The sequence below is a fragment of the Glossina fuscipes genome, unplaced genomic scaffold (genome assembly GCF_014805625.2).
Source record: "Glossina fuscipes isolate IAEA_lab_2018 unplaced genomic scaffold, Yale_Gfus_2 112, whole genome shotgun sequence".
NCBI classification, from domain to species: domain Eukaryota; kingdom Metazoa; phylum Arthropoda; class Insecta; order Diptera; family Glossinidae; genus Glossina; species Glossina fuscipes.
The window spans coordinates 6,734,286-6,752,455 of NW_023998455.1; the positions used below are offsets into that span (position 1 = coordinate 6,734,286).

At 31.7% G+C, this 18,170-nt stretch overlaps 2 protein-coding genes across 2 annotated transcripts; one reads left to right on the forward strand and one right to left on the reverse strand.

The window, feature by feature from the left end:
* The first annotated feature begins 1,485 nt into the window (after positions 1 to 1,485).
* Positions 1,486 to 3,645, forward strand: LOC119639383 (tensin-1-like). The gene is made up of 2 exons (XM_038036716.1): positions 1,486 to 3,566; positions 3,625 to 3,645. The coding sequence occupies exon 1, from the start codon at positions 1,778 to 1,780 to the stop codon at positions 3,440 to 3,442; it is 1,665 nt and encodes a 554-aa protein (XP_037892644.1). The 5' UTR covers positions 1,486 to 1,777; the 3' UTR covers positions 3,443 to 3,566; positions 3,625 to 3,645.
* A 358-nt stretch (positions 3,646 to 4,003) lies between these two features.
* LOC119639331 lies at positions 4,004 to 4,772 on the reverse strand. Its single transcript, XM_038036632.1, has 3 exons — positions 4,644 to 4,772; positions 4,472 to 4,588; positions 4,004 to 4,195 (listed from the first exon to the last, which is right to left on the reverse strand). Exons 1-3 carry the CDS (start codon positions 4,770 to 4,772, stop codon positions 4,004 to 4,006), a joined length of 438 nt encoding a protein of 145 aa, XP_037892560.1.
* Between the last annotated feature and the right edge of the window lie 13,398 nt (positions 4,773 to 18,170).

Below are 18,170 nucleotides of genomic sequence, written 5' to 3' on the forward strand. Positions count from 1 at the left end.
TTATGAAAATCATAACTCATTCATTCTTTGTATCTCTGGCTTGCTTGCTTGTTTTGAATTTGAGGAAAGTGAAGTCAAGTTACATATGCTATTTCTGCATAAAATTCAAATAATTTTTATTGAATTCTTTGTCGGAATTCTATATACATTGCTACGAAACCACAAAAGGCAATATGTGCGTGCGAAGTATGCCAAACACACTAGCGTAGTTGCAAAATCCCGACATCCGCATTAGACACCTCTTAATAATTGTGCGATTCCTAATCCCGGTATCCCGGCCGCAAAAAGAAATAAAAATAAAATTATTCACGATAAATATTCGACCTGGAATACGCATCTTCAGATGAACTGCCAAGATTATGTTTGAAAATAAGCAACGTGGATGCAAAATTATTGAAGCGCGATCGCAATGTGAATTGTAAATTTATTGCCATATCACTAGGTCGACCACATAATTTTGTTACGAGTGTTGAGAGCAGCGGAGCAGTTGAAAAAATTTTTCCCACATCCGATAATTGCCTTACAATTTTAACGATGCGATATCCGTTCAAATCGTATTGAGCAACCTTCAATCCCCAATTCTTTCATCCCGTGGTACTGTGGAAAAATATTCAACAAGTAAGGTATGACGACTTGCGTTAATTAATATCATCCATACCTGTAAAAGCCGCAGATATCCTTGAAAATTCGATTATTCTGGCTACTGGCTGTGACTGTGATGATCACTTTTCAGTACAATATTTTGCTTTATTTTTAATTTTTTGTACGTACACTCATTTTACTGTACAACTGGAATCATGCGATATTTTGCAAAAATAAACTTTTAAAGTTTAATTCACACTTAGCATAACTCTCAAACAAAACAGCATTTATTTTCCCTTAAACGCATTCCGACTAGTTTTTGTAAATTTTTGGAGACCTGCCGTTCGATTTTCGCATATTTTTGAATATTTGGTGTTCATTTTTACATATATTCGTGCAGGTGGTGCATATAAATTTCGAAATCTTTTATTTAAAAGCATTTATAAATATTAAAAAGTTCCTATTTGTTTAAATAAATGATAAATATAATATATAATAAGTGGAAGATGGAAAAAAGTACCCTCAACCAGCGCGAAACAATACGTATTTATTTCTCTGTCCACATGTGTATATAGTATTTGTTTGGTTTTCATGTCTGCCCTGAATTACACCGGGTTAGCCAGGTCAGCGCCTTACTGATGGACATGTTTGTCAAATATTTATTCTAAAAATTATTAGTTAACAATTATTTATTTGGAAGAAGCAAGTTTTTAGCAACTACTGTGATCCGTGTTAGCAAAACATATGAGAAAATGTATAGATTTTCTGAGTAATTACATACATTATTTGGGGAGAAAAGTTTTTAAGCTCTTGAAAGCTCTTTGGGATTGTCTTTGCAGATCAGAAGGTACATTTACACGCTAGTGTCTTATTGGGTTTGATTAGATAAAAGTTTATTGTGATTTAGTTTGCTGTGAAGCGATAATACTCTAAAAGAACAGTTCGCAGTTCGATGCGCGATCATTGTTCTAAAAAAAAAACACAAGTGGTTCTGCATACATGCCAAGCAAAAGCATACGCATTAATTTTGGCGATATATATGAATAAATATACATCAATATATATATACACATATATATACATATATGTTCGAAATGACGGCGAGCTCTAAGTTGTAGTATATTTTGAGCACCTTGACAATTGTAAAAACATATCGGCAGAAGCATATATATAAAATTAATATTCACATATTTAAATGGAATATCGAGAAAAGTTTCATATTCAAATGGCTGCTTCTTCAGCTGGTGCAGTATTCCCAGATAGTGATAATAGCGAAAACGAAATTCCTTATCATGCCCGCGAGCAAGCAAATCCTTTTACCTACGGAATCTTGCCAAAGAACTTTCAGAGAAGTGATTTAAACCACATCGATATCGATGATGTCGTTGGAAATTCATCAAAAGCTTGCGGTAGAAATGAATTTAGCCACCAGGATGCCTATGATGCCGTTAAACCTTTGTCATCTCAAACGACATTGCCATCAAGTCCATCTACAGTGAGGAGAACAATAAGATCGAGCATTTCTGCGTCCCCACCGCTATTAAGAAAAACTCCATCACGTCAAGAATTTAAAGAGATGCTCGAAGAAAGGAGGCACCAGGCTTTAAAGGAGCATAACAAAGCAATCCAAGAAGCTCAAAACGCTGCCATACAAAGCGATTTAGACGAATTGCAAAAAAAACTGAATAAAAATGTTTTGCAAGAAATGGAAGAGAATAAAATGCACTGTGAATACACTGTGCCAAGCAAAGATGAACTTTTGCAATCGGAATCGCCAAAAGGATCAGGCACTCCAGCTTTTCCATTTCATCACAAATCGTTGTTAGATAATCGCTGTGATAGTCCATATCCACCTCTGATTTCGCGGAATTCATTTACTACAAACAGTGCTGAAATTTCACCAACAAAAGAAAGCAATATACCAATAAAATATACGGAAGGGATGAGAGGCAATTGTATGAAAAGTATTGACAGGGCTTACGATGTAGAGCCCCATCTTGTCAAATTTGCTAAGGACTCTTCCGAATATTGGTATAAATCCAATATGACGCGTGAAGAGGCATTTATTCTATTGCAGAATGCACCTCCTGGAACTTTTTTCGTACGGAACTCGACTACGTATAAAAATGCCTTTGGTCTTGTGTTACGCGTTGCTCAGCCACCTCCAGGGGTTACTGGCGCATCTGCCGACACATTGGTACGGCATTTTCTTATTGAACCCACCGCACGTGGAGTTCGCTTGAGAGGCTGTTCGAACGAGCCGACATTTACTTCACTTTCGGCCCTTGTTTACCAACATTCTATTAATCAGTTATCTCTGCCAAACCGACTAATAATTCCACATCGAGCTTTAACGACTTCTGCTGAAGATGACGAACTATTGCAAACTCAGCGTGAACTCTGGCAGCAAGGTGCTGTTTGCAACGTTTTATACCTACTTAGTGTAAATATGGAATCCTTGACGGGAGACGAAGCGATACGTAAAGCAGTAAACGGTCTACACACTTTTAATCCGCCTCCTTTACCCTTAGAAGTGCAATTTAAAGTTTCGGGAGACGGTATAACTCTCACAGACAACACGAGACGTGTTTTTTTCCGTCGCCACTACAAATCAAGCAATATTTCATACATTGCCATAGATCCTGATAAACAATCGTACACTGTTTTCGTGCTGGATGAGAAAATTGAACGGGCCATAAATAAGACGTTGTTTGCCTTTGTTGCGCGCGAAACCGCCGGCGCTCACGATAACCACTGTCATGTTTTTTGTGATTTCGAGATGAATCAACCTGCCTCAGCAATTGTTTCGTTTGCCAAGAAAGTATTACGAAAAGGTGAAAATGCTCCCAATATCTTGTGACGCGAATGTATTCATGTCCCTTGTTCCGCTTTATTGTTTATGAAACGAAGAGATATGCTATTAGATATGACGTATGATATAAGATCGGAGACTATGCACACATTATAAACATTACAAGTCTATGGTTAGACAATGCATTTTATTTATATTTTTGAACTAATAAAAGGTCTGCATCCATAAAGCATTGCAAATACATTTCAAGCTCAATGTTGACTAGGGCTCTGGATATCTCCAATTCAACCAACCAGCGAAAACGAAAATCATTGGCTTTCGTACATTTGGGGTAAACGTTGAATTTACGGCATATGTTGTATTGCTTACACACCTGATGTGCTACTTGAATAACTTTGAATAACTTTACCCCTTGTCGATTCAGAAGAGATTAGAATGTGTCTCGCAACGTTTACTGACAACTTCTTCGGTGACAAATTTATATAATTGATTTATTACCAGATATAATGTAATGTATAAGTATACAAAAATAAAAAATTGTTGGAAAAAAGTTTACATAATAAGATCTGGGTGAGTTGGAGAAAAGTTATAAGTTATAAGTTTATGCAATCATTTTTTTGATATATTTTTATCTCTGAGTAAAACAGCGTAGCGCAACATACTGTCGATATCAGGGCCCACCGAAGATGATGAAAGAAGGGAATGACTTGAATCCGTTTCAGAGAAAACCATATCGCAGTCATGATGCGACCATTGGCCCTTCTTCAACTCCTTATTGACAATTTGTAATTGCTTATTAACCTGGAGTAGATATAAAATGAAATAGAAGGATATAATAATTGATTGATTGAGAGTAAAAATGCCTAATAAGTATATTTCCTCAACGGAAAACAGCCCTTTCCTGAAAAGGGGAAACAACAAATTATACTTAATATAACTATCAACTAAACGCCGCAGCTTTTGTCGCATTAAATAAACTAAACATTTCATTATTTGCAGTTAACGAATTTATCTTTAATTTAAACATGTTTCATTAACTGCGTTCAACGAGGGAAAGGAATTAATATCATTGCTTACCTTTGTTACTAGCAGTGGAGTATTATTGCAATTAAATAAAGACGCTGAAAATTCATAAACATTCTTCGGTTGTTTATCGATGAGTTCGTGCAAGAATACTCTTATGATCGCTCTAATCTGAAAGCGGGGAGATATGATGCGGGGTCACTAAGGAAAGATGATTAAAACTCACCTCAGGATGTCGCCATATATATGTCCAGTTACCTTTCCGCATTTGCCTTTTAATATTATCAACGGATTGATAATTGTCGACTGATTGCGAATCCCAGTTATTTTCTTGATTTATTGGAGGTTTTTCCATTTTTCATCAATTTCTTAAATAAGCAATTTAAATGATCGAATTTTCATTAAGCTCTGAAAAATTTCCTTTTTATTGACTTTTTTGTTTTTATCAATGAAAGTGAGAAATTATCTATGATGGAAGTCGATTTTGAATACCTGCTTATTGTCAAAAGAACCGAAACTAGGAAAACTAATCGCATCGAATACCGATTTTCTTACCTCTAACAAGTAAAAAAACACTATGGTGGGACAGGCGCTGTGCTCATTACAGCTATTCATATGATGAGTTTTTTTTAAAAATAAGGCGTTAGGAGAAAGTGATTTGTTCTGAAATATTTTCGAATTTCAAATTGAAGCGTGTAGGTTCAACGCAAGAAAACTTGAGGGACAGATAAACTTGAATCAATTCAGAAAGTGATTTTGAGGCGATCGGTGTAATAAAATATGGATTCTATCTCAAATCGTTCCGCATAAGCCTAATCAACTTATATGCTAGAAACTGAGTAGGAGATGAATGCACTTGTGTAAGTCGTAACAAGAAACCCTTAGCGGTAGAATTTTATGTTATCGTCCACTACATTAAGTATTCGCCTTTAAGAAATTGACTTAGATATCTACTTAACAGATTGAGCCTGTTGGAAAGTTATTATTCTTTTGCCTACGAATTGACAAAGCAATTCCCAGATTTACAGGCAAAGTCTTATGAGTTTGTATTTAACCACTTGCGATGATTTGCGACCTGAAAAGAAAAACAAGTGTAATTACCAATTTATGGTTCGTCTATTTTCGCTAGTATTCCGAGACTTGAAGAAAGGTCTCAAACACATGTGTTCTGTGATATCTTCTTCTGCACGAGTGTGCAGTGACTGTTATTGCCGATTTTAACTTAATCATATGAATCTAAATATGAATTAAACGGCTTTAAGCCGAGATATATGATGGCCTGTTGATGACCACGCAAGAGATCTTTGGCAATTTCGGTAAGTGATCAGCATTTTGAAAGAAATTATCATCCAAGGTAGTGCATCAAATGCAGATCAAAGCGTTCAGAGTATGTGTGCAAGTATTTTTCTTGAGACTATTAGGATCAAAGCAATCGAGCAATGAACTGAAGTTTAGATCTCTTTCGTAAAATCGATCGCATTCCTGTCCGGTGTGTAAACAAACTACGTAAATAGGAAACGAAAATCTCCGGTTATGGATTCCTTTGGCCTTAGAATGGTATTACATTCATTTAAAACTTTCATTCTTAAATTCTAACGAAAGACAATCAAACGGTGCTATCATCTAATTTGACTAAGAGTTCTGCCCTAAGAATATATGTACCATACCTAATTCACATTCCGATTATAAAATTTCATGTGGTATAACAAATTTGTGGTTAAAATACGAAATATAAATATAATATAATAAAAATGGAAAGAGAAGATACTTTTGATTCATTTTTGTATATGAAAGAAAGCTCTCCTACCAAAAAAGTCCTCCAACATGTCGTTTCATTGTAGTAATTTCGTTTCAAAATATTTTTTTACTTCATTCCGGTTTGTTACTTACACGTAAGCTAATTTTATTTTAATAAATGAAATTTACCGCTCTGGTAACTCTGCAAAATACACGCAGAAGAAGAAGTCATTTTTTTGGCGTTCTTCGCTCCTTTAATCTTCGATATTTTTTTTATTTGATCTGTGGTTTATTATTATTATTATTATTATAAATTTAGCCAGAGAATAAATTCTAAGACTAAAGTCTTAAAGCGCTAGCATCTAAGGCTTTCGGCTTTATTAAAACTCTACCGCACTTGAGAATTGAACCCACGAGCATTGAGTTGCTAGTCGAAACTCCTGCCTACTCGGCCACTCAGCCGGATAATCTGTGGTTTTAATTCATGTTTTTCTTTTATGTTATCAGGTAAGAAGGATTTTTTCGGCGGACATTACGTTACAAGTTTAGATCAACTGATGTTAATAAAGAATTTCATTGCAAATCATAAAACGAAATTTAGTTATTCTGTTCATCGCTCCACGCTTCTTAAAGCGTTCCCATTGTTTCTTCTTTTCAGTGTCAAGAGGAAACAGAAAATTTCTAAAGTCTGTGAGGCGGGTTTTATTATGCATTTCGACGACGGGCAAACTGTTTGGAATGAACATTTGTTAAAGCGTCCGATACATGAAAGGGTGCAAATTGCGAGGCGTTATCGTGACACTGAAAAAAGCTAAGAATTCGCTGTTTTTGAGGTAAAGCAAAGAATTTGCCAAAAGGAAATTTGGTTAATTTTGCTATTATAAACTGTTAAAATAATTTAGTTCAAATTAATTTAAAATAAGGATTTCAGTAGTTCTTAGCTTGTCTATAGCGAAAAGAGCGACAATCTCAGTAGATTCTTTGTCAAAAAAGTTCATGCTTCTGTTCTTTTGTATCGGTAAGAAAACAGAAGAATCGACTTGTTGTCGTCCCCGACAATGTCAGGTTTACCGGTTTTTATTTTTTTATTATTTCAACATTGATGTTAGTTTACGTCTATTCTCCCTTAACTAGTTTACTTAAAAAGCGACAGTTTTGCTGAAAACTACTATTTTTGTAAGTTCACCATTTTCCATCTTTTGAGAATAATTATTAGCGAAACACAGTCTGAATTTCTTAGGAACATAGCCTCCAAGAAGAATCATCTTCAAGAAGAAATCATTTTTTATCGACTCGCACTATTATAACAATGTGAATTTTTTCGTTACGCGTTAAAATTCCCAAAGAATGAGATTATCAGTTTTATTATATACTTTTTTGTTACTTTTTGATTTCTGTTCCTTTGCTGATTTTAGGCAAGAAGAGCTTGCCCGCTATGACATTCTTTGCCAAAGCATTTCCAACTTGGGTCACCATTTCCCAACTTGTTAGCAACTTGGATTGGAGGATTCAATAATTATATATCCTCTCCGGTTTCGTAATTTGCTGTAAGGCGAAAACCATAAGTTCTTCAAAAAGGTCTTGGCAGTAAACAAAATGGCGAGAGCTTTCATGTCGACAGAAAGCCTGCAGTTTCTTCGTAATATGAGCAGAAATATACATTCGCTTTTGCAAGAAATGTGAATTTTTTTATGTCAAAGTTGGCTACCGATCAGTTTAACTCTGCAGTGGACATTTCTCTGACTGAAATGAAACTTCACTCAAATGAAATGGCGAACGAATAAAGCAGGCGAGCCAGTATCATGATAACGAAAAAAAGTAAAGAGATAGTTATATTTAAAGTAAGGCAAAGATTTTGCAACCAGTCATGTAAGGCAAATAAGATAGCTTTACTATTATTTAAACTATGAAAACAGTTTTGGTTAATCATTTCGAAATGTGGAAGTAATCGTATTTTTTCGATTTTCTCATTTTCACTTAACATTTAATTTTTAGTTAGATACATTTAAAATATTTTTTAATTAATTTCATTTAATTACTTTCGCTCGTTTCGACTTTCGCTGTACCGACCACCATCTGTAACATTTTATTTATTTATTTATTTTTTGTTTTAAATAAACTCGCCTATTCTTGATATGATAATTATAATTTTATTTTATTTATAATAATTACGCTTATTATGCAAACAGACGAAACCTTGAAGATCTTAAATTAAGATTTAAATTCATTGAAATTAATTGTCAAATATGAAGTTTTCTTTATGCTTCTTATCGTTTATTATCATACTAAATTGTTTCCTTTTTTTTTTTTTGCGAGAGAATGTTGTTGCAAATTTTTAAGTTTTATCTGATATTTGTAATAATACTAAATTCAATGCAGATATTCCTATATATCCATTAAGATTGTCGGTATAAGCCATTATGTAAGCAATTTATGCTTAGTTGATTAAGTGAACGGTGTTCGGATGTGTAACAGAAGATGCATGATTCGACTTAAGTACTATACTTCATTAAAAAGTTTGCTTATTTTTTACACTCATTTTTGGTACAATTGTAATTTAAGATTTTTTTCTTACGTAAGTTTGTATAAACTATAAAAATTGTATTTTGTATCTAACTAATGAAGAAAATCTATTGCAAAAACTATATTAAAAAAGATTTTCTTAATCGCTGGCGATAAGAATAATTGTTGCACAATTTACAGGTAGGTGTACGGTATATATTCGCATGGTATCTTTTAAAAGTTGTAACCTGATTCGCTTATGCTCTCCTTTTGAAATTGCATGAGAATTGGCAAGGAAGCACGATTGCTCGACGGGAGGAAAGGAAACATAGCTAAATAGACTCAAGAGTCTATTGGCTAAACGAAGTTTCTTTGCCCTAATTTTCATTAATATGCAAGCATTTGTGCGGACATTGTATTATAGCTAGCTAAGATGTAATTAAAGATTTCTACCCTAAAGTTTTTTTTTTTTTTTTTTAAATAAAAGCGGAAATTTATGTCGTTAGCGTGTTGCACTTTGTAAGTAGTAAGTTAGTAACAAGTAATTTTGTTACAGAGACTGTGGGCGTTGCAGGCGTATCGGTTGAAATGTTTGGGTTTGGGTAGACTATATTTTTAATTTTGCGAACTGGAGCACGGTTATTACATAGTTGGATAGATGGACATTCTTAGGCGCGTTCCAAATTCGAAACTGGCGAAGAATTTATGTACTTTGTGAGATTTTTGGAGCTTGCTTCTGTCCTTTATAAAGGTTTTGAAAAAAAAATGAAATTTAAACACACTATAAAACTGAGCAGGCAAAGTCCACTTTTTTTCATTTTTCGACAGGTACAACAGAACCGTCCATAGAATACATGTTTTGGCAGGTTTACGTGGTGCAGTTTTTTAAAAAAACAGAAGTGTGCTCACTTTACGTACTACTGTAGGCCCACTCTTGGATCGATTTGACTTCTTTTCAATACCACCAACTTGCATGTAGTAACTTTCAATGTTTCTACCAAATTTGAAGTCGATAGTTTCATTTTTGTCATCATTAGACACTACTCAGACAGACAGACAGACAGACAGACATGTGTAAATTGATTCACAGTTTGACGCTGATGATGTTATGTAGAGTTTGTGGGGTCTCTGAAGCTTCCTTCTGGCTATCGCAGACGTTTCGACTCATCCTTCGCTGTTGGGTATAAAAATAAGAATTACACAAGGTCAACAGAATCGAAGGACAAGCAAATTTTCCCTGTTATTTTTGTTTATGACTGAAATGTTCTTAAATGGGAGTTGTTTTCGACAATTCCAGTATTATTATAATTGATTTAACTGCGCACAAGAATTTGAAATAGTGTGTAGAATAAGAACATGCATTGCACGCATGTTTGACCATGAATATCCCTGAGCATAATAAATGAAGCTACCGCCTATAAACTTGCAAAAGAATTGTGAGAAGGCCACAAACTTTTCAAAGAATACACTTACAATACACACACAGGTCTATGTAACAAAAACCGTGAACATCTTTACTTCCCAAGTTTCTACCCTACATCGCTTGCGGTACCAGAGCGTATTAATTGCCTTGTTGTTTTCTCTGATCTTTTTCTTATTTTGTTGGTTTTTGCAATGAACTCATTGAAATATGAATCGCTTATAAGTGCTCTCTTTCGTAATCGTTTAATGTTTATTTTCTCAGTCTTGCCCTCTTTAACACTGCACTGAGCAACCGTGTGTTTACATGCGCGTGTTCACAGTTTTAACGAATGCACGAACGAACAATGCATTAATAAAAATATGCTTTTATGCCCTTACAACGGCAAAATTCAATAAAGCGGATTACAAAGATATTATGATAATAAAGAAAATGATTACAATTTAGGAATGTTTTCACTGTAAGCAAAAACAGAAAGAAACGAGAAATTTTCTCTCTGTTCGATTCTGTTGGCCTGCTACAATGCTTGCTTTTGACATACGATTTGTGACTGCGTGTGGCGGCGATCACTTTTTTCTTTCCATTGTTGTTCGTTATTTGAGATGTATGATGGATATGGCTTTCTTGATTGATATCTTCCTTCTTTTGCTAACTAACCCTGTCGCGAAAGTATTGATTTAAATGAAAATTCAAAGGCACAAACATGTATGCTTAAAAGAGGAAGAGAGGAATAGGTGTCATAAAAACACAATTTCTTTAGGTCCAAAATCGGTCGGTCAAGTTTGCTTCCCTTTTTTCACATTTAAAGCATGTTTTTCTGACTTTTTATTGCCTTAGTGAGAATATAAAAGTTATTCCACAACCCGTCAATATGATACGTCACAAAAGTTTCATATTATTTCACAAAACTAAATAAAATAAATTTTTCTGCCCGATTCTTGCCGATATTTATTTGAAGGCTTATACTCAATACAACTACGCTATCAGCGTAGTGAGAAAGTGCTTGTCATATATACGTTCTTCCGACAAACTTGGAATTTCTGGAGGGTTTCTTCATCTTGTTTTGTATTTTACAAATGTATACAAACAATGTATGTATATCAACTAATTACAAACTTATAAAAATTGCAAAGAAACGAAACCAAACCAAATTTGACAATCAAATTCAATTAATGATGTAATGCCGTACGAGAGGCTTCAAATGTCAACGTCTTTATGGTAAATACCTCAGTATTGCGAAACTCTCTTCCGTAGAACAAACTTAGTTCGATATATTTCATACGACACATAGGTTGCAATTAGCGATTTTCTATAGCTTCACTTAATCGTTCAAACGCTTCTATTGCGATCACTTCTTTATCCGCTCAGACAATTGTAATTAGTCTCCACATTCGTTTGTCTTGTTCTTATTTCGGTAGTCATTCGACGTTTCCTATTTTCCCGGCGATTATTTGAAGCCCCGTTGGGGAACTATCCGTGAATTTGAGAAAAAGTAACGAACTTTCTAGCGAAAGTGAGTTTATTTGAAAAGACAATTTGAAGTTTTTTTATTAATCTCACAGAAACGACTCTAATCTAAGAAACGAAAGAGAGATCCATAAAAAGGGTGTGACATATCAGGCTTGTTCTAGTTTGAGAAAAATGTTTTTGCCGTAAGGTGTTTTGTCATTTGCTACATGGATGAAACCGTTTTGCGTTGCGCGGAGTAAAACTAATTTACCTGGTGATCCGTAATTGTATTTTTTCTTTAAGTAAATGAAACAGTTTGATTATTTTTTTATTAGAAAACAATTCATTTTTTATTTTATTTTATGTCATCTTATTTAATAGTAATAATATTTATTAGTTTTTATTGTTTTTTTCCTTTTTTTTTTTTTTTTTTTTTTTTTTTTTTTTTGTTAAGTTAAATGTATTCACATATGTGTGTGTCTGCGTGTGGTAGTTAGTTAGTTATTTCATAATCATCAATTATTTTAAGTTTTTTGTTTATTTTATTAAATCTTTATTTTTTCATGTATTAATTACATGTTTGCTAAAGTTTATTTTTTTTTATTATTTTGTTTATTTTTTTAATGTGTTAAATAATGAAATAAGTTTAGTTTTTTATTTAATATAATAAAGACCTTTTTTATTTGATGAAAGTTGTTGCATATCATAACATACGCTCTTATTTTTATATTTTAATTTATTTATTAATTATTTTTCTTTTTTTTATTATTATTGATTTTATCTATTTTTATTTTCAATATATTTAGTATTTAATTAAATACAATACGCTTCTCACAGTTTATTGTCGTTTCTCGACTTTTTTATTTGTTTCAATGTCGAGAATAATAATAATGTTTTCAGTGTGTGTGTGTGTGTGTGTGTGTGTGTGTCTCATTTATGTTTTTACTTTAATTGTAATTTTATACAAGAGATGCAATGTTGTTATATGCATACGTGTGAGTGTCCAACTATTTAAATATTTTTATAATATTTAGAAATTTGTTTCTCCTCCTTTTTTTTTTGTTTTAATTTTTACCATATGCTTTTTTGAGCCCATTTCGTTTTTATAATTATATGTGTTTTCATTTATTTTTACTCGCTCTGTTATTAAAAACGAATGTGTTTTCCTTGTTTGTGTGAATGAATAAAACCAAAAACAATTTTGAAACATTTTGATTCAAAATAGTATTAGAATTCATTGAAAGTAGTTTTAATGTTTTTACGAAAAATGTAAATATTTTCCAACAGCATATTAACGACTTACGTTAAGTTAAATGAATGAATTTTTATTATATGAATAAAGGCAAGAAAAGTATGAAGACACAAGCAACTGATTGATACAAAGAAATGTAGCAATCTGTTTATAATTTAAAAGGAACTTAAAGGAAAGCGTTTTTTTTCAATTCATCCCATGGAAATTGTTTTCAGGAAAACCCATTCTTATCTCTGAATAATACCTTTAATAAGTACATCTCTGTGCAGATATCATCTGCAAATGCGTAAAAGGCTCGAATTCAAAATATTGTATGTTATGCCCAAGTTAATGAACCATAGGCACTATTCTGATAAATGTTCGCGACAGCTACATCAATAAAAAAAGTAAAGTCATTAGGCATCCTAAACCACCCAACAGACATTCATATAATGACTTTTCAAAATAAGGCTTTATAGGAGAAATTATGGAACATGTGGTCTCATACGAACCATTTTTAATATCGTTCGTTTGGTCTTGGGCTAAAACACGTCGGTGTACCAAATTTTATCAAAATGTCTTAAAAATTCGAGTCTGTGAAACGTGCTTCGGTGGATTAATCTTAAGCGTACACTCGCAAAAAATGAATATGATCTTGTGCGACAAGGTAGGCGTAGGATATAATCATCGAAAATTATTAATTAAAATTTTGCCAAAGTCTATACCATAAGCCGATGTTTAGCCAGCATCGCTTCTAATGAATGCTACATTCTTTAAACCGAAGTTCTATAGGCACCTACATCTAGTTGAATTTGTTTATATATAAATAACCCTTGTTTCGAGAAAGATTCTCTTGGAATTATAGGAAATTATTTTTTAAAAAAGCTCGTAGTCTTCATAAGTTTACGCTTCTTCGGTATGATCCTCGATTTAGTTTGAATTTATTTCGATTCCCTGTTAGATTTATGAGTTCGATGAGATAATGGGTTAGTTAATAGAATGGCAAACTTGAGAAGTGGCATAAGTAATTTCGATTTTCATTTATTGCAGCCCTAGGCAACTCGCGGTACAGAGCATATTAAATTTGTGCTCATACGTGTAATATCCAGAAGAACCTAAGATGGACCCACTTTTTATTGCAACGACCGATTCGGAATCGTTTTCTAAATCACTTTAAGCTTATCTATATGCCTATCCGTCCGATGATTGTCTATCGGTTTTTGTAAGCAAAGTTTTTTGGCCCAAACGTTATGTCAAAACAAATTACGATTTTCAGAATTTGGCGACATTATTATATCGTTGAGTAATAGCATTCTAAATTTATGTGGAAAATTTTGGATCGGATAAAAATTAATCACTTTCCTCTAATATGAGAGCTTCCATGAAGAGCGCACCGTTGCGCCATAAAAATAATGTGTAATTTTTGGTGCATTGTCATGAACATGCACGAGACACTGTGCCAGGCGTGAAAGTGACATAAAGTATCTAAAAATTGGTCTTCTTCGGCTATAATGTTCTTAATTACGCGTAACAACAACTCAAGGAACTTGGATAGTAATGATCTTATTTGAATTGAAAATAAACCAAGACATACTCTCTCTCTATAATTCCATGGTACTGGAGTGTGCTAAGAAAAAACTGAATCGCTACAGAGCCTTTCGGATAGATTTTCCTTTTTGCTGACGTCTGTGCGATCTATTTTCGTTTATGTTCCTCTTTCATGGATTGCCTACTCAATAGTCGTAGGGAATTGTTTGCTGTCCTTTAAAATTCCATTTTCCAGATTTCAAAAGTGAAAATAAATTTTCAATGTTAATATTAATATAAGAAATATTAACAAAATTAAATTCTTAAATTCTTTTAAATAAGTAAACAAAAACAACAACAAAGTTTCATTTTGTTCTTATTTGTTTTTTTTTCTTTGGTCTGTAAAGTTCTTAACGCAGTCAAAGAAATGCTGTTGTTGTACACAAAATGTTTTTTTTATATTTTTATTGATTTATATAAGCACTTTCTTTCTGTATGTATGTATTTACATGATCTACAATATTTTCAAATTGGAAATTATTGCTTTATTACGCACTATATTGTCTTCTTTTTACCACGTTTTCTCTTTACGGCTAGAAAAATATCATTTTCAATGATTTCATTTTTTTCTTTATTACTCTGATATATATTTTATGTTTTATATTTTGGTTTTTTGTTTTCTTTTTCTCAGGATTCATTAATGGATGGCTTTTCTTTCTTTTTTTTTTTATTATTTACGTATTTTTTTTTTTTTTATTTTTTTTTTATTTAAAATGAACAAACTTTTATTAACGCCTAGTGAGATTTTCAAATGTTGAAACGGACGGAAATTACATTGAAAAGAACTCCGTAGTAATTTATATAATATTTTATTGTTTTTTTCTTTTTTTTTTTTTTAAGTAAATATTGTAGTGTGATATTTTGTGATGTGAGTCTATCAAGCAAAAAAAAAGAAAAAAAAATTACAGAAAAGTATCTAACTTGCATTTTTACAACAGCGGAAAATTGAAATTACGATCTGTAGGTTAAACACAAGAAAACCATACAGACAGACAGACTAACGGACAAACAAGCGTCGAAAGCGTCGATTCCGATCGGCATAATAAAATGTGGGTCTATCTCAGATTCTTCTAGTTGTTGCACAAATCCGTACAAACTTAATATACCCTTGTACCACAAATGGTGTAGGGTATAAATAGAGCTTTTTCGCGCTTTGAAATGAATCCAAGTTTAAAACGAATAATAATAACATAACAGATTAAACAAGACTTATTTAAGATGAATAAAAATATTCTTTGGGAGATAAATGTAGGCTTAAGACCCATCGTTTTGTTCAACTGTAAGTGTACTTAGTTTTCCAAATTACAAAATGAAATGAAAAAAAAAGAAGAAAACGATAGTAGTAAATGAATTTGGAGGATATATATATGCTGCATCATCATCTCTCATCCTTATACAGTTTAGGTTACGTCAGACATTGAAGGCTCCAAAGAAAATTAAATCTATTGTAAAATTAAAATTTAAAAACAAAATTTAAATTGTCTGCCTCATTAAAAATGATATTTTTCTAACAAAGTTTCTTTACTTTCTTCATTTTTTTTTTTTTTTTTTTTTTTTTTTTTTTTTAGTTTTAGCTTTCGTTTTAATAATAAAACATTAAATGTTTCTTTTGTTAGATATATGCTTATGTTTGTATTAAATTTTTTGTAACTGTCAAGCAGGTAACCATTTTTACAGCTCTTTCGATATTTTAGGTACATCGGGAATGCGGTTTAAATTTGAATTTGAATTTCTTGAATGCTTTCATCTTAAGATATAATTTAATATAAAAGAAAGTTTTTATTAAAAAATTAAAAAAAGGATTTAAAGGCTTTACTTAAAGTAATGGAAATTTGATAAAAATATATTATAATAATATAATTACATTAAAATTATCGAATTTTATTGGATTTATTTAAATTTAATTAAAATATTTTTTCTCTAATAAATGTAAGTAGTTTCGCTTCCTTTGTATAGGTAAATGAAAGTTTGTTTCGAAAATTAAAATTCCAATAGAATCGTTGGACATATGCAGACATTTGTTGATGCGGTACTCTTACTTTAAAAACCAATTTAAAAGTGAGGATATAATTTTCCTTTAAGTAAATTGATCAGATAATCCCCAGATTCTTTAATAAATATGCAAATTATACGTATGAGGTTGGCGGGACAATCGGATCGTATTTTGAATACAACAATCGAATTTGAAGTTGTTTGGCAGCAATCGAATGGTGAATGACGAGTGATTATATATGGATTGCTCTGCCGCCGCATGGGACGACCGCAGAACCGTATTATCGACCGGGTCAACGATCTTTTTTGATATTGGAAAAGACCATCTAAGACTAAATAGTAATAAGATCTGACATGACACACTCTACCTGCTTGCCTTGATCTGGCTTGAGGGGACTCTCCCGTCAATTTCTTACGAGTTTTTAAAATTTCATTAATTAATGCCTCACGAAGACTTTGGAAATCTGCCTTAGAATTTTGACAGAGCACACATGGTTGCAATCCGATATAAATGATTGTTTATTCCTCTTAGTAACACATGTGCTTGTTTGGGTTACTGAAAAAAATGTAATTTTTATAAGAAAAATTCTTGATTTATTTGCTTTCATATCCGTTATCGTGGGTGTGGTATAAAAATCAATTTAAAATATGGCATAAATAAATATCGGAAAAGTGTCAAAAAAAATGTCGTCTACACCTGATGTTGATCGGTGAAACTGATTTGTATAAATATATTCTTGTTTTTTTTTTGTTAACCTTTTCAGAAAGTCCAGAAAGATTTTTGTCTTTGTGATAAAAAGAAAGAAAGAAAAATGCCGGACAATAACTGATAATAATGTGGATTTTTTGTAAAGACTGTTAGAAAAGTAATGTTGCAAGTATGTCGAAAAACAATTTATTCGAATTCAATTCAGGTTCAATTCTGGTTTAATTTTTGATTGATTCTTTTTTATGTTTTCCGTTGTTATATGTTAAGTAATTTATTATAAACATTACCGTAATTATGTTGTTTTAGTTGCAATGGTTTATTTTATTCTTTCGTTTTTCTTTGTATTCTTTAATTATATATGTAATAATTTCTATATTGGTATCCTTGTTTTCTTTTATTCTTTTTGTCTAGAAGTATTGTTGAAAGAAATATATTTTTTGTTTTGTTTATTTAGTAAATTCAAAATATTTTTCTGTTTTATATTTTTGTTTTCATATTATTAAGTCGTTAACACGTAATTATTGTAAATTTTTATATTCGAATTAAGAGTTAATGGTCTGTTTCCTTGAACATTGTGTTTGCAGTGCTTATATAATAATTTGTATATATATAAATATATATATATATATATATATATATATGTATATATATATATACGTATATGCATACATATCTACATATATATATACATACATACACATAGATGTATATATATATATATATATATATATATTCATACGTATATACGTATGGACATACATATAAATATATATATATAATAGATATTTAAATGAATTTATTTAGAAAAAAATTTGTTTTCCCTTTAAAAAAAAAAAAAAAAAATTCATAGCACAAACTTGGAAATTCGGAAACACATTATATTTCATAATGAATAAATAAATAAATGAACAAACTAGAATTTTAACAAATTTTGTAAAAATTATTACTGTACTTATTTTATTTTAAATTACTTTTGTATAATATATATTTTCATTTACTATTTTATATAATACATGTATTTTCGGATTTATTTTTAGCTTTTCTCTTTTCTTTTTTTTTCTTTTGTAATTATTGGTTAATTTGTGATACTAAATGCAATTTTTTCTTAATTTTTTTTATTTAAATC